Source organism: Notolepis coatsorum, assembly GCF_963971535.1.
Source record: "Notolepis coatsorum genome assembly, chromosome: 10".
NCBI classification, from domain to species: Eukaryota; Metazoa; Chordata; class Actinopteri; order Aulopiformes; family Paralepididae; genus Notolepis; species Notolepis coatsorum.
Window position 1 is genome coordinate 110,576,502 of NC_140174.1, and position 27,385 is coordinate 110,603,886.

General features: G+C 42.0%; 1 protein-coding gene across 1 annotated transcript in view; it reads right to left on the reverse strand.

The window, feature by feature from the left end:
• top3b (DNA topoisomerase III beta) overlaps positions 1–27,385 on the reverse strand; it is a 135,207-nt gene that overhangs the window by 92,237 nt on the left and 15,585 nt on the right. Inside the window, exon 2 of the mRNA XM_084322848.1 lies at positions 3,250–3,381. Within this exon, the coding sequence (XP_084178974.1) occupies positions 3,250–3,381 (132 nt within the window). The remainder of the gene's footprint in view (positions 1–3,249; positions 3,382–27,385) is intronic.

A 27,385-nucleotide genomic window follows, 5' to 3' on the forward strand; every position in this document is an offset into this window, starting at 1 on the left:
GCGCTCCAGAAGGACGAGAGAGACGGAAAACGGGGCCATGCAAAATTAATTGTTTGGTTCCGGTTGCCGACCGACCCTGCCAATTTAGGTGCGACCAAAATACATTTTATGAGTTTAAAATTATTATTTTTTTTTTATCCACTTTTTCTCCTTATTTTTCTCCCATTCCAATTTAGTCGTGCCAATTCCCCCCTCCCCTGTCTTGATCGTTGCTCGCATGTGCCCCCCACTGGTTGGTCGTAGGGAGGGTTGAAGAATCCATCGCATGTCCCCTCCGATACATGCGGAGTCAGCCAGCCACTTCTTTTCACCTGCCAGCGCGGACTCTCATTGGCGAGGTGTAACGTGTGGGAGGCTCACACTACCCTCACCATCTCCCTTCCTCGCTGTGCAGGCGCCCTGATCGACCTGTAGGAGTCGCTGTTTACAACGACCAGATTACCACCCATCGACTTCCCTCCCGCTGACTCTGCCAATTGAGTCAGTATGACGGCCGGCCCAAGCCGGAGGCAACGCTGACAGCCGGATTCGATACCGGTGTCTCACGCATTTGTGACGAGCGCTTAGACCGCTGCGCCACCCAGCCGCACCAAATAATTTTTTTTTTTTTTTTTTAAACTTTATTTTTTAGCGTTTATCGCTTTTTCTGGTCAAGCATGACCAACAGAAACAGGTTGAATGGGATGTAGAGTAGGGGAAGACACTGAGAAAATACAGCGGGTCCGGGAATCGAACTTGTGTACCCCAGATCCGTGACGAGCACGGTTGTCCCCGACGCCGAAATAGCGCCGAGATACGCGGTGAGCTCCGGGAGCTCCCCCCCAAATAATTTTTTTAATAAACTTTTTAATTTTTTTTTAACAATAACGTTTTGTTAAATCTTAGTAAAAAAGTGCAGTCCATGTGAATAATGAGAATATATAAAAAGCAAGTATTTCACAATATTTGCACAGCTCTCTGACGTCAGGATATTTAGTGAGTAGTATTTAGGGGTGGCATTTTTAACACTTTGAGTGCCAACGACGAGAATTCTCGTTAGCTCATGCTATGCGTTGAGTTAGGGCTGGGCGATAAAACGATAACGATAACTATCGCGATAAATTATTTCCTCGAAATAAACATGAAACGTGGTCGCAAAGTTTCGATATATCGATTTTCCAAGCTTGGATATCAGCACACGCGCACTAACAACCAATCAGTGAAGGAGATGGCGACAGCGAAGGAGACCCGCGGTGCACCTCTGGGTAGTAAACAAGGCTGGCTAGGATCATTAGCTTTCACACCGCTATTTTATAGTTTACGTGCGGAGTGGGTGTGTGGCGTGAATTCTGAGGGTAACGGTTAGAGTAGTGTGGGGTATGCTGCGCCGCGGTGGACGCTGTTGCAATGTATTGGGGCGGAACGGAGTATTTTAGGGTGATAGTTAGTACATTGGAAACAAGGCTGGCTAGGATCATTAGCTTGCACGCCGCTATTTTATAGTTTACGTGCGGAGTGGGTGTGTGGCGTGAATTCTGAGGGTAACGGTTAGAGTAATGTGGGTTATGCGGTGGACGTCGTTGCAATGTATTGGGGCGGAACGGAGTATTTTAGGGTGATAGTTAGTACATTGTCGTGGGATACACCGCTTGCTCTGGCTAACTGTGTTAGTTCCATTCTTATAATGCATATGATCCAGTGGCGGTAGGTTGCCCCCTGGTGGAATATAATAATATATGCACTGGGCCGTGTTTACTGCGTAGAAGAACGGCGCCGGGCATAAGAAGTTAATTAAACTTGACAGAAATGATAGACAATAATTATCGATATCGAGTGATATGAAAATAATATTATTTTATCGTGATAACATTTTTGGCCATATCGCCCAGCCCTACGTTGAGTGCCAACCGACGAGAAATCTCGTTTTTAATCGTTATTTTTTTAATTATCGATTTCTATTCATTTTTCATCAATCTAGCCTCACGTTACCAGTGGGGATCTGTCTGAGCTCGAACAGGGAAAATACCGCCCCCTATCGTCTCTCCGGATGGTATTGCACCCCATTGGATTGGACTGAATGAAATGGATGGGAAAAAAGAGTCCGGATTACACATTTTACTTGTCAGGCATGTAATCCGAGCCTATTGCAGTCATCGCCCACCATCAGAACAGCGTGGAATAATGTATTTCGACCGCCCAGCGTTGGATCAATAAACGCGATCGATATTTGGAATGGCGATCAGGAATTGGAATAATCTTTTTGGAGAACATCTGATCTGAGGTAAGGAATCTATTTTACCAGTCTTGGGATAATCAGAGCTGTTTTCACCTATATATCAACGTGTCCCATATGTGTGTGTGTGGCTGTGAGTGTGTGTATGCTGATCAGGAAATAAGATAAGCGATTTTCAGCCCGCTTCTATAGCGTGCATAAGTACACATATACTATCAATAATCTAGCGTTTATTTGAAAACAATTCATAAATAGGCAGAAAAATTAAAACGTGTTTTGTGTATTACAGTAAAGCGCGATTCCTGCAGATTTTTTTTTTCTGAAAGTTAAAAAAAACGAGCGTTTTTCAAAATGGTATCAAACGGAAATGAACCGATTAAAAAACAATCCGTTTCGACAATGTTGACTGCAAACAAGTAATTGATAAGCGACGTCGTATTAGACACATAGCCATAATTTAAGATATAGTTTATGCGTTCGCAAATATGATCGCCCTCCATTGACTACAGCGTTGGCACTCAAGCGCCTATTTCTGGCACCCCCTGCTGGCACTACTACTACCTTTGTACAATGTACTTTTGTAGTACAGTGTCTTTGTATTTTAACCTTTAGTATTATGGATATTAAACATGCTGGCAGAGTACATGCATCCATCTTGCCGTGAACATTTTTATTAAATAAAAAAATTCCCCATCCATAGTCGCAGTGGAAAAAAATCAAATAAAAAATCAAATAAATTCCCTACCTACTCAAGTCAAGTCAAGTCAAGAGTTTTATTTGTCACGGCATACAAGTATACAATGAAATGCGGGTGGTCTTGCCCGCAACGATGTGCAATACAGTTGTACAACATATAATAGAATCCAATAGACAACATTGTGCAATAAACAGGTAACATAGTGGGACATCACGGTATTTGTACATAGTTATTTACAGAGCATGAAGGACATGCTAGGTCCCTAGGTAGTGCAATACACTGGCCTTAACTGACGACCAATGGGAACCAAACAATTTATTTTGTTAGGCCTGATACTGACCTATGAAGTCCAGGCTCAACACGTGGCCGCACACGGACGTCATCTTGAAGCGTGCGGCCTGGCCCTGGAAGCTGCCCATGTACTCGTGCACCGAGCACGCTCCGTTGAGTCCTTTGCGACTGGAGCAACTTCCTGAAGGACAAGAAGAACAGATGAGTTTGCATAGTTCCGTCAATGCAGCAATTGAACCATTTCACTACCACACTACTACAGAAGGTTAACCTTTTACTACCACACTACAGAGGGTTAACCTTCTGTAGTGTGGTTGTGAAAGGGTTAACCCTTTGTCGTGTGGCAGTGAAAGGGCCTTCTGTATTGTGAAATGCTAATATTGTTAATACAAATGTTGGTTGTGTTTTTGTATGTGTGTGTCTCTTATGTGATTACGTATATGTGTGTGTGCGCATTTGTAATGTTAGTACCTTTTGATACTGTCAATTGTAAACTGTCAAAGAAAACTGAAAATGCCAATAAACAGATGTTTAAAAAAATAAAAACACTTAGATCAGTGTCCTAAACCGGGCGGTCGGGTGGCGTAGCGGAGATTGCGCTCGTCACCAATGCAAGAGGCTGCGGTCTCGACTCCCGGAGTCAGTATTGCCTGCGGCTTGGGCCGATCGTCATACTAACTCGTTTGGCTGAGTTAGCGGGAGGGAAGTCGTGGGTGGTAATCTGGCGTTGTGGACAGCGACACCTACAGGTCAGGTCTAGGCGCCTGCTCAGCGAAAGGCAGGAAATGGTGAAGGCAGCGTGACCTCCCACACGTTACACTTCACCAATGAGAGTCCTCGCTGCCAGGTGAAAAGAGAGCCACTGGCTGTCTCCACATGTGTCGGAGGAAGCATGTGGTAGACTTCAGGGTTCCCTTGTACCGACCAGTAGGGGGAACATGTGCACAACAACCAGGTAGGGGAGGGGGGAATTGGCATAACGACTCAAATTGGGATGGGGAGAAAAGCATAGAAAATCAGGCGGAGAAAAAGAGGATTAAAAGAAGAAAAAATTAAAAAGTGTCCTAAACCCTGAGTGTGAGGCATAACTGAACCTGAGAATGACCATCAAACACTTAGATCACAGTGTTCTAAGGCAAGCCCTTGTACACTATAAACGTTCAACTTCAAACACATGTTTATTACATATTTATGACTAGAAAAGCCTGACAGACAGAGCTGAGCTGCATCTCAAATGAATCGCCAGGTTCCCAGCGTTCAGATGATGTCACCACTTCTATGTGTCATCTACTGCTGACCTGCTGTCTCCCTCTAAAAAATACCAAAATGGGTCTATGTGGGTCTCAAAGAGGTTAAAAATCCCAAATGATAATAAAAACAAATACAAAGTGACCATTTGGCCACAGACAGAATGTCACGGTCGACACAGTAATGATCATTGGAAAAAAGGGCAGCATTTGTACTGAAAACTTTCCTTTTCGACAAGGTCATGAATGAATGAATGAATGAATGAATGAATGAATGAATGAATGAATGAATGAATGAATGAATGAATGAATGAAAACTTTATTTAACAGATTGCAGAATGGGTACAATACAGTACGGCACTACGGCTCAATACACACAATTGTTAAGGGGATACAGACCAGAAAAAGACGTTTGTGTTGTTTACATCAGGGTCCCCCATTTTCAATTCAATTCACCTCCACAGCAGGTGCTGGACCAATAGAAAACTGCTTTTAATTTAATATTTTTATAATTTTATAAAAAAATCTAAAAGAAGGCTGAGTGGCGCAGTGGGCAAGGCACTCGCCACTAATGCAGGAGATGCTGGTATCGAGCCCAGCTCTCGGCGTTGCTACCGGCTTGGCTGGCCGGCCGTCATATACTAACACAATTGGCAGTGTTAGAGGGTGGGAAAGCCGGTGGGTGGGGATTGGACGTTGTGGACAGCAACTCCTACAGGTCGGTTGGGTGACGCCGGTGCGGCGGAAACAGGAAGTATCGGGGGCAGCGTGAGCCTCCCACACGTTACTCCTCGCCACTGAGAGTTCGAGCTGCTGCGGTGAAAAGATGCGTCAGGCTGCCTCCTCGTGTACCGGAGGGGACACGTGATGCAAGGCTTCTATCCTCACTACAGCCGACCAGTGGGAGGCATAGTCTAGCAACGTTCAAGACAGGGGAGGGAAGAATTGGAAATATACGAAATTGGGATGGGAGAAAAATAGAAAATACGGAGAAAAAGTGGATAAAATAAATAAATAAAAGAATCTAAAAGAAAAAAAGGTCTGCACAGTGTAGCTCATTTTGTTGCTCTAAAGCCTAAACTGAGCTATGTGACTGAAAAAGATTTAGAGGGTTTTTTGGCCCCTGAGGCCAGACAGGGCTGATTTGGGGGTAGTCATTATCAACTTGTGATGGCCCAAGGTATGGGATAACAGGAAATAATAATGAAAAAAAGTAGCAAAAAACATCCCGACGGGTGGACCTGGCTCCCGGCCTAATTAGAGTCACCATGCCGCACAAGCACAGTACAACGAAAAGAAGTTTGCCATCCAACCAGAGTGCAAATGTAACAGTAAAGGGCAACAGTAATATACAGTAATATAAATTAGTACTACTGAGTAACAGTGTACAGAGTTGTAGTAATACTATGTACAGTGATACAGGTATAAAGACACTATGGTAGTAAGTCATACTGGCCAGCAGTGTAACTAGTAAGAGTATGTAAGGGATATGTACAGATATAGTATCTACAGGTATGTAACAAGGATTATATGCAGGTATGTACAGACAGATGTGGATAGATATATATATATATTAGTAAGAATAAATATATATATATATATATATATATATATATATATATATATACGGTATATACAGCATTATATGACATCATACAGAGTTATATGGGTTATATGCAGGTGTATAAGTAGGTATGTGCAGAAGAATTATTATGCAGGTATATTCAGACATATATAGGCTGTCATTCTATTAAAATATTTAATCTGATTAATGGCATGATTGTCCATAGTTAGTGATTAATCGCAAATTAATCGTATATTTTGTATCTGTTCTAAATCTTCCTTAACCCTTTGAGTGCCAAAAACGTGTTATGTCGGTATTTCATGCCCCCCGTTGAGTGCCACAGACGTTAATTGTCGTTTTTTTTTTATTAGCAATCTGAATTCATATTTCATCAACCGAGTCTCCTCTAGGAGCTCCGATGGGAAAATACCGCCCCCTATCGTCTATCCCTGTGTAACTGCAGGCCATTCGATTAGACTGGTGGATGTGTGTGGGGGGAGCCTACTGGCTCCACTATGCTGGCGAGCCGTCTGATCAAGAGGGAAGTGATCGCGAGATGGAAAGCAGCCTGGAATATATATTTACAGCAGCCAATAATCAATCAATAAACGTGATCTATATTTGGAATGGCGATCAGGAATTGGAATAATCTTTTTGGAGAACATCTGATCTAAGGTAAGGAATCTATGTTACCAGTCTTGGGGTAATCGGAGCTGTTTTGACCTATATCTCAGCGTGTCCCTTATGTGTATCTGTGTGTGTTAAGGCTGTCCCCAAACCCTGTTTTTAGGGTTCGAACATTCGCCAGGGTTTATCGAACGAACGAACGTTCGTTTTTTTTTTAATTTTTAAATTAATAATTTTTTAATAATTTTTTTTTTAATTTTTTTAATATATATATATATTTTTTTTGTATTATTATAGATCCTACGGAGGACGGCATTGCATAGTCTATTGGTGAAAAACATGTTGTTTACAGTGGTGGCTGTTCATGTAAACATGTAATTAAACAAAGCACTCAGAAGAAAATAAACAAGCTACTGCATCAAAGTTACTACTTATGATAAACAATAGCCCTTGCACACCGCAGTCACGTAAGGGGCTAGATAAACAAAGGCATTCGTTTTGTGGCATTAACGTTATATAGTTAGTGTTACACGTTCAATAACAGGTATTCACTCTTGGTCGACGGGAAGGGGAGAGAGGCGCGCGCCTCGGCTCCTCAACAGACCCGTCCACCGTCTACCTCGGAACGGGGGACGGCAGAGAGACAGAGAGACACCGGCGGGGGGGCCCCCGGAAGGGTCCGGCCGGGCTCCCAACACGCCTGCCGCCCGTCCGCCAGAGTTGTTTCCAACGCAACCACCTCCCGCCATGAAGCTTGCGCTCCGTGGCCGAAAAAGGCTGGTATTCATTAATGATCCTTCCGCAGGTTCACCTACGGAAACATTGTTACGACTTTTACTTCCTCGGCGGGGAGCTAACGTATTAGCTATGGTAAGTCTGTTGTGCTTCTCGCAAGCAGATCAATGGCGGCATTGCCGGAAGTAAAAAACGAATAAACGCTTGCCGATTGGTGGTAACAGCAGAGGCGGGTGCAAGCGGTGTGATGTAATTGGCAGAATCGCCTGTCAATCAAAATTGTTCTATTGCATTGGTTGAGAGCTCTGGTTGAGACAATAGTATCCAGCTACAGCCCGGCAGACCATACTGGTTGAGCCGAGCGCCGCGGGGGACGCGCCGCTTCACATCGCCTCAACCCTGTGCGCCTCCTTTATTTTTTTTCACCGAAAGTTCGAACCCATTAATTAAAGTCCGAATGTCAGCGTAACAAACGAACGTTCGAATGTTCAGGCTCAGCCTTAGTGTGTGTGTGTGTGTGTGTGTGTGTGTGTGTGATGTTGAGGAAATGAGGTAATCGATTTCTCAGCTCGCTTCTATAGCGTGCATAAGTACACATACTATCGATAATCTAGCGTTTATTTGAAAACGATTCATAAATAGGCCGACAAATGACAACGTGTCTAGTGTATACGAGAATATTCCAATAAATGCCGTTTATGACGGAATCTTTCTATTTTCCTGAAATTTTTGAGAAAACGATAGCTTTTCGAAATGCTATAAAAAGGATATGAAACGATTAAAAAAACAATCCGTTTCGACAATGTTGACTGTCATTGATAAGCGACGGGCAGATTAGACACATAGCCATAATTTAAAACATAGATTATGCGTTTTTAACGCTATCATTGAAGTGGGTGGTGGCATCCAAGGACATTAATCAACGTTAATGGCCGGCACTGAAAGTGTTAAACAGATATTTTTCAAGTTTTAATACTCTTATCAACATGAGAGTAGACAAATGCTTGCTTTATGGGGGGGAAAATGCATGTTTATTTATTGCCACAATGAGAAATACTGTCCAGAAGAAGTACCGTACTTTTCGGACTATAAGCCGCGGCTTTTCCCCCCATTTTTCGACCCTGCGGCTTATATAACGGTGCGGCTTATATGTGACTCAACGCAGGGACCGAAACTAAAGCCTGGCGCCCGCCAGGGGCGCTCAGTTTTTACCTTTGGCGCTTGACACTTAGAGGGCTGCCCGCCGTGTGGCGTGTAGACGTGTAGTTCATAACGATACTCTTATTTTGATTGTGCGAGTACAGATTATAGCCTCTCTCGTCTTTTTTTTTCTCCGCCGCGAGATCGTTAAAAAACTACAAGTCCCACATTGCACTCAAGTCAACGGTCCAATCACAGTAGAGTGACGTGACTGGTTTCATGAGAAAGAAAGCAAATGACCAATCGGAAGCTCTCATTTGGCTTGTTTACTTCCTGAAACGCCACCATTGCGATATGCGGGCAGTCTGCTCTAGTCTACATCGGACCTCCATGAGCTACCGTTACTGTTTAAACAATGACCCAGTCAACTATTCACTTTTAGTTTAATACATGACGAGGCATTGTCTAACGGTATCTAGCTGGCTAGCTACTGATAGCTGCTGATATCAACAAATGCTCCAGCAATAGTCGACTCGAGTGCATAATACCTCCGTTCCCTCGTTAGCTAGCTCACGTTAGCTAGCTCCCGTTAGATCTATCTGTACCAGTAAACTGAATTGTCTTAACGTTATCTACCGGGCTAGCAGTAGCTACAGATAGCTCCTGATATCAATGTCTTATAACATTGATTGAATGCGTATTCTAGCTGAGGGCATGTTGAATGTGATTTGACAAAATAACCGTAACGTTATACCAATAGGGTCCAGCTGCATCGCCGGAGAATCCTTGCATGCTGAATGTAGGGTCTAGCTGAATATAGGGTCTAGCTGCAGGGCCGGAGAATCCTTGCTGGAGCTGGAGGCTACTCAAGTATACACACAGACAGTGGAGCTGTTTGCAGATAGCAAGCATTTTGACTTATTGCGTGGTGGCGATGTCTCGCAGATAATACAACTACAAGTATGATTATATAATATATATTTTATTTAAAAAAATATATATATAAAATATATATATATTTTTTTTTAATCAAACAAAATTTGGCAGGTAAGAAATATGCTTGGCGGGTAGATTCTTCCCATCTACCCGCCACTGGCCGGTGAGTCAAAAAGTTGATTTCGCTCTCTGACTCAACGTGACCAAACCCGAAAATGTAAAAATCTAAATATTGCTTTTTTGACTGCATTGAAATGTTATTTATCTGTTCCCTTATTTGCTAAACTTAATACAACTTGTAAATGAGTTAATTCTTGTTATTTGTCTGACAGTATTGTGTCCCAATGCTAATTACATATGGTAATTAAACATTAACACTTTGGTTGCCTAAGGTTAAATTAATGATATACCATAGATTGCCAGCGCTATTTGTCTATGGAGAAAGTCCCCTTCTTTGCAGGGCTATAACTTTTTAAATTCTATTGCTACATTGCCATTATTAGGGCCCATTCAAAGTCCTATATGTATTGTTCATTGTGTAGCAACGTTAAACTTTTTCATTCACATATTCATAGTAAAGTATGGTCTAATGTATAAGTATGTTTTCATCTCTTTCTGCAGCTTTCTCCAGAACGTGATATATAGCCCCAAATGCATTATATTGATGATGAAATACAGTTTGATGGCAATCGGGGCGATATAAAAAATTCCAACTAGACGTACTTCTAGAAGTTACTACACGTCATCTGATGTTGACCGGATGGGCGAGGGGGCGTTTATAATTCCGTGGGCAGCGTTATACCAATCATCTAATGTGGGTCAAATGTTCATCATAGCAGTTAGTGTCGAACACGGTAATATTACACGCTAAAACTCACCCCAGTCTCCGCGGGCCGTTGGGCGATCAGCGTGGGGTAGACAGTTTTCCATTATGGGATGTTGAAATAGTCGGTCCATTTCCAGGTTGTATAATAATATATACGTCCAAATCATGTTGTTTTTTCGAGTTATTTGCAGCGATCGATGTTCACTGTGTGAAGACGGAGTCTCTCTAACATTAGCGAGTGCCCGGACCCCATATGGAGTGAGTCCTACCGGGTTAAAGGTTGACATCCGGTTTCGATCTGCCGATCGGCCACCAGATGGCGGTCTTGAACCGCTAGAGGATTGAGAGGAGATCACACTTGTGTCTCAGGCCAGCGGAGGGACATTATGGATCAGATCGCAGATTTTTGAAATACTGGCAACTTTAGCATCGCCAGCAAAGACGTCTAAAGACGCCCCCTGGCAGTCAAAGTGTTAAAACACGTGCGGCTTATAGTCCAGTGCGGCTTATATATGTACACATCATTCAATTTAGCTGCTGCGGCTTAAGTTATAGTCAGGTGCGGCTTATAGTGCGAAAAGTACGGTAACTAAGATGTACACTTGAACTATTCATCCCCATTTCTTTGTTTAAGCAGCCATTTAACACAAAAGGATGACCCTCATGCATTGCAAATTTGCATCAAATTCAAAACAAACAGAGTGATGCACAAAATAACTTAAAAGAAAATAATAATTTAAAACAATGAATAAAGTGTGCATGAAATAATAGGGGAAAGAAAAAGTTAGGAACTTGTTACATTCACCCACACAAGGGCTGAGGACTCACACCCCCCTCTTTCTCTCTTGCCCCTTCCTCATCTCTCTCACACCTCTCTCTCTCTCACACACACACACGTTGAGTCAGAAACAAACATAGTATCAATGAGAGTATCGAACCTAACCTGGGTAAATAAAGGTTTATATTATATAAAAAAAAATTAAAAAAATTAAAATTAAAAAAAAACAGCCCGTTAATCTCACGTCCAAAAACATTGTGCCATTAGAATTTTGCATTAACTCGTTATTAACGTGATAACTTTGACAGCCTTAATTAATATATATATATATATATATATATACACGGTATATACAGGCTTGGCCGCCTAGTTATAGTTGAAAGTGGGGGTGCAAGATATTTAGTTTATATATATATATATATATATATATATATATATATATATATATATATATATATATATATATATATATATATATTTCTTTTGGGGGGGGGGGGGGGGTTCAAGACAGGCAAGGGGTGGTTTGGCCCTCCACGGCAGATTTTTTTTTTAATTGAATGAACACCTGTATGTGCAATTTCCTGCAATATAGAGCCTTCAATCTTGACCAATAAAGCTGCTCTTTTCACTATAAAACTCAGTTTATATTGCAGTATGATAGCCAATTACTATAATAATAATAATAATAATAATAATAATAACTTTCCCAATCCTCCCGAAGCCCCTCCGTTCACATCCGATCCCCAGCAGCAACAAGCCAATAACAACAACAACAACAACATCATGACCACGTCAACACGGGGACCCTGGCCTGATGTAAACAAGACAAACGTCTTTCTCTGGTCTGCATCCCCTTAACAATTGTGTGTATTGAGCCGTACTGTATTGTACCCATTCTGCAATCTGTTAAATAAAGTTTTCATTCATTCATGAATGTATGCAACCCTCATTTATTTAAACTCGAAAGGCAACTAAGATTAGTAGAGCCCACTTTGGATATTTGCAGATTGGGGACTGCTGTAGCAAGGAAATGGAGCGGGGTGGAGGCAAAGAACAGAATGGGGTAATTGAGATAGTGGTGGAGTCGTGCGAGGGACAGAGGGGGAGGGTGATATCGGCACTGTATCGGGCAGTGATGGACAGTGGGGGAAATGCAGCATTGTATGTGAGGGAAGGGTGGGAGGGAGAGTTGGAAGTGGAGGTGGCAGAGGAGGAATGGTGTGACACATGTGGGACACAGCAGGCGGCCACGGGATCGGGATGTGGAGGGAGTTTGGGTGGAGGAATGTAATTGGATGCTTTGTAGCGCCGAAGGTGCAGGGCGGTTGCGCGCCAGCGGGGAGGGCATGTTGGGGGGAGTGTGGACAGGGGGGGGGGGGGGGGGGGGGGGCGGGCCATGCACACATGTTCTGGGGGTGTCGGGGGATGGGGCACTGCTAGGAAGAGATGGGAGGGATAATGGATGAAGTGGTGGAACATTTACTACAAGCGTTGCAAGGGCAAGGCTAAGAGAATCATTAAAGACTCCAGTCACCCGAACAACTGCCTCTTTGAACTGCTGCGGTCAGGCAAGCGATACAGGAGTCTCAAGGCGAGCACAGAAAGACTCAGAAGAAGCTTCTATCCCCAGGCCATCAGGCTGCTAAACGAACAATGAATGAACACTACACAACAACAACCACCAAACACACATAGCACACACATCCACACGCACACACTCACTTTAAACAAACACACTGTAGCACCCACTCCACACACTTATAGCACACACCCACTTTAAACAAACACACTGTAGCACCCACTCCCCACACTTTATATTTATGGATGAAGGATTGCACTACAACTCGTACACCTTACTGTAAATTGTACCTAAAATTGTACCTCATCCCATTTCTGCTTTGCACTAGATAGTACTGTACATTAGTACACTGCATAGTATTGTGTATTGTATATTATATGGTAACTCAGAACATTGTACATATGTCTATACCGAACACTGTGACCTCATTTTCTTCTTCTAAATTCATGCTATATTATGTTATTATGTTATTTGATACTATCTTGTCTAGCACAGTCTCTGGAGCGTAACAGTAAGAAGCATTTTGTATGAAAGTATTCTGTACTTCTGTATGACAACTATTAAAGAACTTGAACTTGAACTTGAACTTGGGATGCGAGGTAACCCGGGGGGGCCGGGTGTTGTATTTGGGGGGTCTGTCACGGGAAGGAATCCAGGGGGAGGACAAATGTTTGATTGGGATGTTGGTGGTGGCGGCCGGGAGGGCTTTGGCTAGGCTGTGGTGCGGGGTGGAGGTGCCGGTGAGGGATCGGTGGGTGGAGTTGGTGGAGGGGATGCGGGGGGTGGAGAGAGTCACGCGTCTGCTGGGGCTGCGGGAGGAGGAGTTTGAATGGGGGTGGGGGGAGTACGGGAGGGGAAGTGGCGACATCGCAGAGGTTTGGGGAGGATACAAGGAGGTGAATGGAGATGTGGATAGGTGATGCAGGCGTAGGGTGGACCGAAGGACCCATGTCACACTTTTTCTTTGCTAATTTTTTGTCTATTTGTTTTGATTTGTGTGCTGTGTATTGTCTATGGGTGTTGTCTGTGTATGTTGTTGAAAAAATGAAAATAAAAATTTAAGTTTAAAAAAAAAAGATTAGTAGAGCCAGTACAGAGCACGGCGGCTCGGCTCGCATCACCAATACGATAAATATTCAGTTTCAATCTGTTTGCACATTTAGTATACAGTCAGTGTTCGACTTACGTAATGATTTTCTCCATTTGGTGTAAAACGGCGAAGAATAATCCTCACAAAGCGAATGTTAAATCCAATATCCAGGTGAACTTTTCTTCAAAACAGCCGCCTCCCGAATACGCTCATGACGAGGGACAGTGGTGCACTGGATCAAACCATTAAATGTGGGGGGTCACACAATCTTTTTTTTAACACACGATTAACGTTAAAAAAATATTATTATTTATCACTCAGGTGTATTATATTGATACTCTCATTGATACTATGTTTGTTTCTGACTCAAAGTGTGTGTGTGAGAGAGAGAGAGAGAGAGAGAGAGAGAGAGAGAGAGAGAGAGAGAGAGAGAGAGAGAGAGAGAGAGAGAGGGGGAGATTTCATGCACACTTTATTCATTGTTTTAAATTATTTGTGCATCACTCTGTTTTGAATTTGATGCAAATTTGCAATGTATGGGTAGGGATGGGAATTGATAAGATCTTATCGATACGATTCCATTATCGATTCTGCTTATCGATTCCCTTAGCGATTCTTGGTACATTTATAATTTACATAAATAAATTGGAAATGCAACAGAACTAAGCTGGTTAGAATAACAACATGCAACTTGACATTTCTGATTGTCATTTATCATTTATTGTTGAGCCCCCATGTCAGAAAAATACAAAAACTGTCAAAAATAAATTAACTATACACTTAAATAAAATAATGTATTTGAGAACTAATTTAATCCATTGAACGGTAGTTGCATTCAACAGGTCGTTATTGCAAAAGAGAACTTGTTAGCAATAACCTACCTGTATAAATAAAGGTTAAAAGTAAAAACATAACTGACACATAAGTAACATCTAGGAAAGCAATTCACCTACCGAAATTCTGAGGCTTCTACCTCCTCTGATGTCAACACACACACACACACACACACACACACACACACACACACACACACACACACACACACACACACACACACACACACACACACACACACACACACACACACACACACACACACACACACACACACACACACACACACACACACACACACACACACACACACACACACACACACACACACACACACACACACACACACACACACACACACACACACACACACACACACACACACACACACACACACACACACACACACACACACACACACACACACACACACACACACACACACACACACACACACACACACACACACACACACACACACACACACACACACACACACACACACACACACACACACACACACACACACACACACACACACACACACACACACACACACACACACACACACACACACACACACACACACACACACACACACACACACACACACACACACACACACACACACACACACACACACACACACACACACACACACACACACACACACACACACACACACACACACACACAGCTCCCTCCGCCCCGAGCCAGCTCAGTGTTCTCTCTGTCTCTCTCTGCAATGAGCATGGCTATTTAGCTAGCTAGCGGCTAACGTTACTTTACCATGTAAATTAATGACTAGGATGCAAAGCACTTTCAGTTTTCACTGCACACACAAAACGGTCGCAATATCGAGCCCTTTAGGTTTTCCTAGTCAAGGAATCAAATAGTCTGCTATGGCTGCATGCGTGGCGCTAGCGTTATTGTTTTTAAATGCGCAACTGTCGGAAAAACATGGCATCGATAAGAGGTATTTTTCTCGCCTTTTTCCTGGAATTACTGAAAAACACCCAAACCATACTCTATTCAAAACGGTATAAAACGGAAATGTACGGATGAAAAAACAATCTGTCTCGGGCATGTTGACTAGAAGCAACTCACTGAGGGTCGACGGCGTTATTAGACCGATTGATATAATATAAGATATATTTTAAGCACTCGCAAATGTCACAGTCTAAAACTATATCCATTGAATAAAGACCTGGCGATGAATGGGGTATCAGCGCCCCCCTGCTGCTGGCGGTCAATGTGTTAAGGTAGATTTAGAACAGATACAAAATCATTAATTTACGATTAATTAACTATGGACAATCGTGCGATTAATCAGATTAAATATTTTAATCGATTGACAGCCTTAATATATATATATATGCGGTAAATATAATATATAAATGTATATACAGTTCAATTGTACAGTATATTGCAGTGTACAACAGCACTATTGTACAGAATATTGTACTAATACAAAACTTAAAAAGACAAAGAAAATATATATCCACTCCCCGTACAGCCCCCCCACCCCTCTTCTTCATCACCTGGGCTAAATGCTACGTCGTGACGTACTTGCTTAATTAAATCACTTCCTCAAGGCTGAATGCTAATGGCAGGTAGGTGGGAGAGCAAGGGACACACATGCACACATACACAGAGCGTACCCTCTTCCCCCGATCCCCTGTTCAAACTGAGTCGCCTTCTGCAGAGGGAGCATAAATACAGGGGGAGGACTCGCAGGGAGGAGAGCATTCCACCATCAGCACCGCAAGCAGCACCAGGATCAAGCCACTACCATCAGCACCACCACCATCAGCATCAAGCCACTACCATCAGCACCAGCATCCAGCCACCACCAGCTCTCATCCACAACTCAGCCATGGAACAGCTCCAGGTGAAAGAGCACCAGCTATGTCTGATAATGATTTTGAGACGTGAGGTTCTGATATGATTTTGATTAATATATCTGCCTTATTTTATCCCACCTTATGCTTTGCTCTTGCTGCTTGTTTTACACTGATTTTATGTCTTATTTCTTACTGATGTAAAGCACCTTTAACTGCAATCCACTGTATGAAGGGTGCTATACAAATAAGTTATTATTATTTTGGTGCTGTGTTTAACCTCTGTGGCTGACCTGGTGTCAGTGCTGTGTTTAACCTCTGTGGCTGACCTGGTGTCAGTGCTGTGTTTAACCTCTGTGTGGCTGACCTGGTGTCAGTGCTGTGTTTAACCTCTGTGGCTGACCTGGTGTCAGTGCCGTGTTTAACCTCTGTGTGGCTGACCTGGTGTCAGTGCTGTGTTTAACCTCTGTGTGGCTGACCTGGTGTCAGTGCTGTGTTTAACCTCTGTGGCTGACCTGGTGTCAGTGCTGTGTTTAACCTCTGTGGCTGACCTGGTGTCAGTGCTGTGTTTAACCTCTGTGGCTGACCTGGTGTCAGTGCTGTGTTTAACCTCTGTGGCTGACCTGGTGTCAGTGCTGTGTTTAACCTCTGTGTGGCTGACCTGGTGTCAGTGCTGTGTTTAACCTCTGTGGCTGACCTGGTGTCAGTGCTGTGTTTAACCTCTGTGTGGCTGACCTGGTGTCAGTGCCTACCACTAGCCTTGTCTGCAAAGTAGATTGGTTTTAGTTCCTATTTAAATCACTTACGTTAGATAAGACTGTATTTCTCTTTGTTTTTTACACGCTGATGATGTCTCGCTGTTTATGGAGACATAGCTATAGATGAGGTCTGTGTTTTATATATGAAGACGTTTTAGGGTCATCTTGGGTCAGGGGTCAGACTAGGTTCATATAATAAAGTTAATATAAAGTTCCCACCTTTGTTTTTCTGGATGCTTCCCGTTTGATGCCTATGGAGCCCTTACTTTAAGATAAGATAAGATATTCCTTTACTGATCCCCTTGGGGAAATTCTGCCATTTTATTAAGTATAGTAACCTCTTTCTGGCAATAGCTTGTTCCACACAGTGGGGTTGGGGTTGCCAAGGTTACGTATCGTCAGATTAGATGAGAATGAGCACCAGACCCTCCTAAACTGTGGGCTGAGACGTGGGTGATGAATCTGCTTCTGTCTGGGTCCTCACTTAACAACAGTAGTAGTGATGAGTCTGCTTCTGTCTGGGTCCTCACTTAACAACAGTAGTAGTGAGGAGTCTGCTTCTGTCTGGGTCCTCACTTAACAACAGTAGTAGTGATGAGTCTGCTTCTGTCTGGGTCCTCACTTAACAACAGTAGTAGTGATGAGTCTGCTTCTGTCTGGGTCCTCACTTAACAACAGTAGTAGTGAGGAGTCTGCTTCTGTCTGGGTCCTCACTTAACAACAGTAGTAGTGAGGAGTCTGCTTCTGTCTGGGTCCTCACTTAACAACAGTAGTAGTGATGAGTCTGCTTCTGTCTGGGTCCTCACTTAACAACAGTAGTAGTGATGAATCTGCTTCTGTCTGGGTCCTCACTTAACAACAGTAGTAGTGATGAGTCTGCTTCTGTCTGGGTCCTCACTTAACAACAGTAGTAGTGAGGAGTCTGCTTCTGTCTGGGTCCTCACTTAACAACAGTAGTAGTGATGAGTCTGCTTCTGTCTGGGTCCTCACTTAACAACAGTAGTAGTGAGGAGTCTGCTTCTGTCTGGGTCCTCACTTAACAACAGTAGTAGTGATGAGTCTGCTTCTGTCTGGGTCCTCACTTAACAGTAGTAGTGATGAGTCTGCTTCTGCCTGGGTCCTCACTTAACAACAGTAGTAGTGATGAGTCTGCTTCTGTCTGGGTCCTCACTTAACAGTAGTAGTAGTGATGAGTCTGCTTCTGTCTGGGTCCTCACTTAACAACAGTAGTAGTGATGAGTCTGCTTCTGTCTGGGTCCTCACTTAACAGTAGTAGTGAGGAGTCTGCTTCTGTCTGGGTCCTCACTTAACAACAGTAGTAGTGAGGAGTCTGCTTCTGTCTGGGTCCTCACTTAACAACAGTAGTAGTGATGAGTCTGCTTCTGTCTGGGTCCTCACTTAACAACAGTAGTAGTGATGAGTCTGCTTCTGTCTGGGTCCTCACTTAACAACAGTAGTAGTGATGAGTCTGCTTCTGTCTGTCTCCCCCTACTTTAATCAGAAGTGTTTTGACGGAACGAGCAGCTTCAACGTTCGCTGAACATGAGAGAGGAAGGTCCCTGGATCTTTACAAGGACATATTTGGAGAATAGTTATGACTGAATGTAGAAGTGTTTGATGTGCACCCCCCCCCCCCCCCCCCCATTTGTTACTGTGTTTTCTCTGTATTGTACTACGTTTGTGAGTTTTGTTTTGTCTGTATTGTACTGTATTTATGTAGAGCTGTTTCCGCCAGAGACGCAGAGAACCGGCTCAGACTGGTCTCGGGTCTCGTGTGGAACGTTTGGAACCACTTGCTCTGAAACCACCGTGTGAATCACAAAGTGACCACCGGGGGGCGACCGCTGGAGGGGATGTTAGCAACATGCCTCTCAGCAGCATGGCAGCTCTTAAAGCCGGGCGTGTGCTCCTCTCTCTCCCTCAGCTCCTGCGTCTCCTCCTCCTGTGCCTGCTGGCCGTGCGCCAGTGCCTGGCCATGCCCCTGGGGAGCCAGTGTGTGGACGACGCCTTCTGCAGCGGCACCCTGCAGGACTACTACCACAGCCAGCTCATCCACCTGCCGGCCCGCATCCACGAGCGCAGCGTGGCCGCCTGGACCTACGTGTGAGTAGTGAGGAGGAGCCAATTTAGGGCTGGGCGATAAAACGATAACGATAATTATCACAATATATTTTAACACATTGTCCGCCATGCATTGTACCCATCCTTGGGCCCAGTCTGCCAGTGCTGTAACCCTATGGAGATGTTTACCTTCTTTGCAGGGCTATAACTTTTTAAATATTATAGCTATATTGACATTACTATGGCCCATTCAACATCGGGTATCTATCGTTCCGGATGTGGGAACATTATATTTTTTCATTTATACATTGTCGTGTTAATACCGTCGTATGTTTTTAAGGTTTTCTGCAGTAATTCCTAAAACGAGTTGGCGTTTCTTTCCTATACATGCTATATTAAAAAATTCAAATGTATATGATTGGTATACATTATGCTTCATCATGCGTGAAGGAAGGGGGGGGGGGTCGTTTATAATTCCTTGATCGTCAGTAACATCTTTTTTTTAGTATGGGTTGAGGGCACGAAATTAACTTTTTGACTCACCGGCCAGTAGATTGGAAAAATCTAACCGCCAAGCATATTTCTTACCAGCCAAAAAAAACTCATTTTTGTGTCATATATATAATAAAAAAATCAGTAAATTTCAAGTAGATGGGGTATTATGTTGAAGAATACACTTAAATAAGAGGCCAGAGTAAAATTTTAAGCAAATTATTTTAATATATTTATTGATGATTGATTAATCAATACATGTCAATTCAATCTTAAATTGTAACCTACTGTTAAACATCATCAGACTCCTCACTCTACCCTCTTTGCAGGATTTAACAGAACATAATAAAATGTGAAGGTTTTATAAACCCAACTTAAACCTCCTCAATCATGTCCTCATCAGAGTCCTCTGGTTTTCTTTTTGACTTTGACTGAGAAAATAATAATCACACAAAGGGATAATGGCTTATAGCAGACTTAATGATTTTAGAATATTTCAGATAATGAAATGAAATGGTCATCAACTATCCAGTTAGTATTTATAGTGTAACGTTTGACTTTAAATCATATTGAATGTAGAGAGAGAGAGAGAGAGAGAGAGAGAGAGAGAGAGAGAGAGAGATCGAGATCGAGAGCGAGAGAGAGAGAGAGCCCCCGTCTGAGCAATAGTATGCAGCCTCGTATGGGTTCTGCAGCTGGATGCATCTCCGTCTGAGTCGCGTAGTTGATGATGTCACACACACTAGACTAGGATGTCAACAGAACACACAGAGCTTGGATGCATGAAGCGATATAAAGAAACAAATAGCCAATAAATGTGAAGTTATCTTTGAACCCCTGTTGTCAAGCCTCGTTAATATAACCCTTTTCCTCACTAATGGAACTGGTTTTGTGGACTCACTGACGGTGCTTTGAGCGTTTCCAGGATTAGCAGCTAACGCTAATTAGCTTAGCTTAGTCAGCTCATGGTCTGTGGTCTGTCTGTGTATAATGAAATGATAGGAAAAGCTATGCGAAACGTTCTTTTGTTAGGTGGTCCCGCTCTCGCTGCCGCGGTGGGTTTTCTTTTTAGCGGTCGGCTTACTCTTTCCATAGTTCCACATTATTTGTAACCCATTTAAAGTTATTAAGCTAACGTTAGCTCCCTACAGTGCAAGCAGGCGCCACGGGCAGTCAGGACAGAAGAGTAGTGTATGTGACATCGGTAAACAAGCCACAAATTAGGCCTGTCGTAAGACCAAAACACACTGCAGTTTTAATTATTTTACATTACTATTTTGTGACCCGCCACATGGCGGACAGACCTCTCAGTGGCACTCGCCAAACCTAAAATCTGGTCGCCAATGGCGGGCTATAATTTCGGGCCCTGGGTTGATACGTTGATCAGATGGATTGCCGTGAAATGAATAAACAATCGGGCTGAAAATAAGTAACGTTATATTCCTCTTACCGTTCGCCGATGAGACTGGAGGAAAAATATTCCAATTATTTGACATCGATCTGCTAGATCCATTTCCCGTTTGTATGACGCAATAAACACCAAAATCATATTGATTATTTCGCTTCGAAAGCGATCCCATGCACTAGAGTGTGTATCTAGATCCACGCTACAAGATATTACTGCCGGAGGAATTTCCTCGATGCACCGAGCACCACTTCCGGTTTGGCTTGGAGTGTAACTCGCCCGACATCCACCAGGCGGCGGTATTGAGGCGTTGCAATATCAGACAGGGTCCAGCTGCAGCAGAGGAGGGAGGCTGGATGAATTATGAATGCCATGGCGAAAAAATGAAATATTGATCCCAAAAACTAGTTAACTCGTTTCTGGCGCACAACGCATGGCGGGCAATAACGAGTATACTCGTTTTTGGCGTCCAATGTGTTAATAATCTATATCGATTGATAATAACAAAAATATCAATACTTTTTTTTTTCCTGCAACAGGGCAGTTTTAAAACCAGAGACAGTGGACAGACTCGTCTTTCTTGCCTGCAACTTAAAGTAATGGCTTTGCTTGTCCAAATGACTATAGTCACAAAATTGAAATTTATTTTTCTCTTTTTTATTTATTATTATTTTGTTTGCTTTCTAATTTAAAATACAGTTTGAAACCGTCTGTACACAGTAGGCTATGTGTGCTAGCAGAGCTAGTCTCCAGTCGCGAGTCACAGTGCACATGTGCAGTGGTTTGTCCACCAAAAAAGCGCCAAAAGATAGAAAAGAAACTAGCAGAGCCAGAACTATTCAACTCCGCTGGAGCCACAGCCAGCAGAGAAGCCGGTTTACTTTAGCTTTCAAACCAGCTGCAGCCTGAGAACTGGAGTGTGAGGGGCTGTAACACTAAAGATGGCAGCAATGACAAAGAATTGCTGCAAAATAAACATAAATCTGTCGTTTAAAAAAAAATATATACTTATAACAATATCGATAATTATCGATATCGAGTGATATGATAACATTATCATTTTTGGCCATATCACCCAGCCCCCATGCTCACCATTGTGTCCTGTATAATAGGGTGGGTTGGCCTTCTCTTGCAGAAAGGCGCAACAAACACTGGTATTTATTTATTTTTAAAGCCCTTATTGGTAAGCAACTTGTTTATATCTCTTCACTGCTAGATTGGAACCTATTCATCTCGATCTAATGACTGGATGGTTCAAGTTTGTTCTGATCTAGGGGGAAGTCAGCTTCTTCCTTTGATGCCTCTGACTCTTGGAATGTCCTCCAACTCTCTCTGAAGTTGGAGGTTCTCCCTTCTCTTGGTATGTGCGACCGACTACCTCTAACTGTTTTAGCAGATGTTTTTAATATAATATAACGTATATGGGGCATTCTACCGAATTAGTTCAAAGTGCTGTGCCACAACCAGAAAAACTATTTAACAAAACAATTAAGTATTCAGACAGATATTTACTAAGAATACGTTATGATCTATTTAAACCCAAGGCATTAAATTATATTGTGATGAGCTAAATATATATACAAAATCATAATTTATAGGGTACTTTCTATTGGGAAGTAGCTGTCCCAAACCCTGACATGTAAATTTCAATGTATGTAAATAACACTTACATTTTTTTTTGATTTAGTTCAATGGTGTAATTTCAAAGATCTTCATGATTAAGTTTAAACAGAAGTTGAACGATTTAGATTTATTGTGGGTTTAATTTTTTTATTAAAAAACTATACTCAAAAAACCTTGTCCCTAGTTTTCATGTCACTACCGAAACACAGGAGTTTTAGTCCATTGGCTGAGCCTGGTTTTTAGCCACACCCCTGCATTTTTGACCAGGCATCGACACTGCCTCCCTGTCCCTCATGGCTGCATGGTAAGTAGCTAAATCCCATACTTTTTAAATAAATGTGTTCCAAAGTCTGAAAATCGGTGTGTAACCATAATAATTGTAGAGCCATATGAAATCCGCGATCACGGAATCGCGGAATTGAGCAATAAAAATGGAATTACCTGTAAAACGTGGAATATTGCAGAATTTGCCATAATTTGGACTGTAATTCCGTTTTCGGGATAACGGTGGAACGTTTGGTGCAAAGCAAACATGACCGGGACGCTAAAGCGTGTTACACCGCGTGCGTCACTTCCACACTGCTTCACAACAACACAGCAATGTCCAAGCGTGTAGCTGCTCCGGTATTAACAGCATCCAAAAAGCTACGAAATACCACACTAAACCCTAAATTCAGAGCAGAGCAGTATCCTAATGACTTTTATGCCTCCGGTGATAAGGTGTTTTGCTAATTCTGTCAATGTTCCGTGGACTGGACCCGCAAAAAAATAAATAGCTATAACGTTAGGTCATGATAGCTTCTAGCTAAATCTAGTGCACCCATCCATTTGTTTAATGCAAACGATTGTCATTATACACTGCCCTTTATAAACTAAATACACTTAAATAGCTATGTAACGTTATAGGACTATAGATGGAAATGATAGCTTCTAGAAGTTCTAGCTAAATCTGGTGCACCCATCAATTTGTTTAATGCAAACGATTGTCATTATACACTGCCCTTTATAATCTAAATAAACTTAAATAGCTATGAAACGTTACAGTACATAGGACTATAGATGGAAATGATAGCTTCTTGCTAAATCTAGTGCACCCATCCATTTGTTTAATGCAAACGATTGTCATTATACACTGTCCTTTATAAACGAAATAAACTAAACTAAAGGTGCCTAAATTATGCATTACTATATTTCATCACAATATAATAGATATAGCTAGGTTACTGACATTGTCATTGTGATAATGTCAGTAGTAGCTAGCTGTATCTATTGTTTACACTTGAAATATGTATTTTTATTTTGTCACAATATTAATTGAAAAATATTGTGTAAAATTAAACTGTATTTCTGAGTTGCAGCACTTAAAAACATTAAATGGACTGTTATATCTTATTCAATTGTGGACATTTATTCATTCCCACTTATTAGACACTATTTCTGATGGTAAAATGAGCATAAAAAGCAAAATACAGAATTCTGAAATATTAAAACGGAAAAAATGGAATTTGGGAAAAAATAAAATGGAATTTGGAAAATAATAAAACGGATTTCATATGGCTCTAAATAATTGTCACCACGAACACATATTTTCTTCAATTAAGTAAACTTTTTTGGAGTTTCATGCAGCATATTATGTTTTTATGTGTGTACACCTCTTCAAAGATGTGTATGCTAGCCATGTGCATTGTGCTTGCTAGCATTCTTTAGTTATGCTCAAAGTTAGCCAGAATTGTCACTACCGAAACAGTCACTACCGAAACATATGGTAACGTTTCGGTAGTGATGTGATCATTTCGGTAGTGACTAAATGGAATGGTAAACAGGGGAGGAAATTAGGCCATTTTACACACCAAATGCGAGTATTCTTTCATGAAGAGCACTCGCCACACTGGCGAGTAGTAAACTAAACAAAACAAAAAGATCATTCTGCAATCTGCTGATTCGCTCACTGGCACAAGCCGAACTCTGACTCCCCCCTTATTATTCCTCCCATTTGCGCCTCATAATAATCCATAACCAAATTTATATAATTATTGGACATCTATATTTGATACTTTTTCTGCAATATTTGGAACCAAAATTGACCCTTCCCCTATAATCGCAATCTTTGGAGTGACACCAGAGGATATACCCATTCACATAAAACACTCGAAAATCATTGCTTTTTCTACCCTAATTGCTAGGCGTTTAATACTTATGATGTGGAAGCAGGAGGCCTCTCCCACACATGTCCAATGGACCAGAGATGTAATGGGAAAAGCACTTGGAAAAGATGAGATGCACCTTAGGAGGCTCTACGGATAGATTCTATAAGACATGGCAACCTTTTTTGATGTATATGGAGAATGAAAGGTTGGGTACACTCCCATAGTGGAATCTATGAGACTATGTTATGTTGGGACCTCGGAGCAAGTTGAAGATGTGAATGTGTTTTTGTTTTGTTATGTTTGTATTTTACTTATTTCTGTTAGTTTAGTGTTTGCCTAATGTGAGTCTGAGTTGAATCTGGGAGGGGGGGGGTGGGCGGGTGGGAGGGAACTGGTGGGGGGATGGGCTGGTGGGAGGGAACTGGTGGGAGGGAGTGGGGGTGGGGGGGAAAAAAATAACCAAAATGGATGATTCTCTATTTTGACACTGACCATATCATGTATGTATCCATGCTGGTTGAAAATGAAAATTAAATTATCAAAAAAAAATAATAATCCATAACCAATTAACATCATCGTTGCTCTCTAAGCTCCTCCAATGAACGCTCATTTTCTAGAAGATGTCGCCCATCTAGGGGAAGTGGACAGACCACTGCGTGCAGCCCTACAGACTCCTGTCACCGGCTTGACAACGTAGACAAACTTAGGATGAAAATAATTGCATGTAGAGTCGTCGCTTTCGGATATCAGTGCGGTCTGACATGGGGGCGAACAACAGCACGCGACGCGTCTCCTTCGAGTTGGATGAGAATGACAAGTGGGCGTGAGGCTAAGCTACCTAGCATGTAACAAGCTACCATAACACGCGTTCAACATAGTGGACGACTATACTGAGCGGCTTTGCTTAAATGCAGCCGAGTGACATTTTATTATTACCGAATTATTACCTGGTTTCCCCCCATATCACCACTCGCCCATATGCCCTTCACAATGGTGATGTTGTCATACTTGTCATTCAGAATACACCTGCTGAACCCCTAGCGTTGACATGAGATTCGATTCCAATGTATTGTCATCATACAGCACAAGTACAGTACAACCAGAATACGTTTGGCATCCAACCAGAGTGCAAATGTAACAAGTCAAGTTCAAGTTGTTTTATTTAGCTATTACATTACAGTGAAATGCTTGGTTCTTTCACTGCCCAGCCCAGTCCAGTCCAACCTAGACCAGCCCAACTTTCCCTGCCCAACCCAGTCCAGCCCAGCATCTTTCACTGCCCAGTTCAGCCCAACCCAGTCCAGAATAGTTCCCTCTTTCATGTTAATATGTGATATAGTAGAGACGGTGTGATTAATATATGTTTTATGCTAATATTGTGAAGAGTAGAGACACTTATTAATGTTTTATGGTAATAAATATTTTTAAAGAGTAGAGACACGGTGTGATTATTACTATGATTGAAAATCAATTTAGACGAAGACATACAAAGAAGTAATTATCACAATTAGCGATTTATTTATGGCTGGTAAAAAATCTGTTTGGCTGGTAAAAAAAATCATATACTCGCCAGTTGGCTGGTAAGCCAAAAAGTTAGTTTCCTCCCATGATTGGTAAGTAGTTAAATCCCATCATTTTGAAATAAATGTGTTCCAAAGTCTGAAAATCAGTGTGTAACTTTAAGAATGGAACACATATTCTCTTCAATAAAGTAAACTTTTGGGGGTTTTATGCTAAATATTATGTGTTTATGTATTATGCAGTCACTATCTAAACACTGGGGGCTAGATCCACAAAGAATGGATTGCACGGAGCAAGTTGCACCCTTACTTAAAATGCATTATGAATTGAAAATGGGGGACCCTGATGTAAACAAGACGAAAGTCTTTCTTCTCTGGTCTGCATCCCCTTAACAATTGTGTGTATTGAGCCGTACTGTATTGTACCCATTCTGCAATCTGTTAATACAATTTTCATTCAATCAATCAATACATACAATTGTTAAGGGGATGCAGACCAGAGAAAGACTTTCGTCTTGTTTACATCAGGGTCCCCCATTTTCAATTCATAATTAATTTTAAGTAAGGGTGCAACTTGCTCCGTGCAATCCATTCTTTGTGGATCTAGCCCTGGGTGTTTTTTGTAAAAAAAATTAAGTATATTGAGTTATAAACTAAAATGTTATGATAATGATTGGTTAAATGTATGTTAAATTTCTTGTTCTTTTTAAATAAATGTGTTCCAAAGTCTGAAAATCGGTGTGTAACTTTAAGAATTGTCACCACCGAACACATAATTATCTTCAATTAAGTAAATCTTTTGGAGTTTCATGCTAAATATGTTTTTTTATGTGTGTACACCTCTTCAAATATGTGTATGCTCATGTGCTTGCTAGCATTCTTTAGTTATGCTCAAAGTTAGCTAGAATTGTCACTACCTAAACATATGGTAAAGTTTCGTAGTGATGTGATCATTTCGGTAGTGACTAATGGAATGATAAGT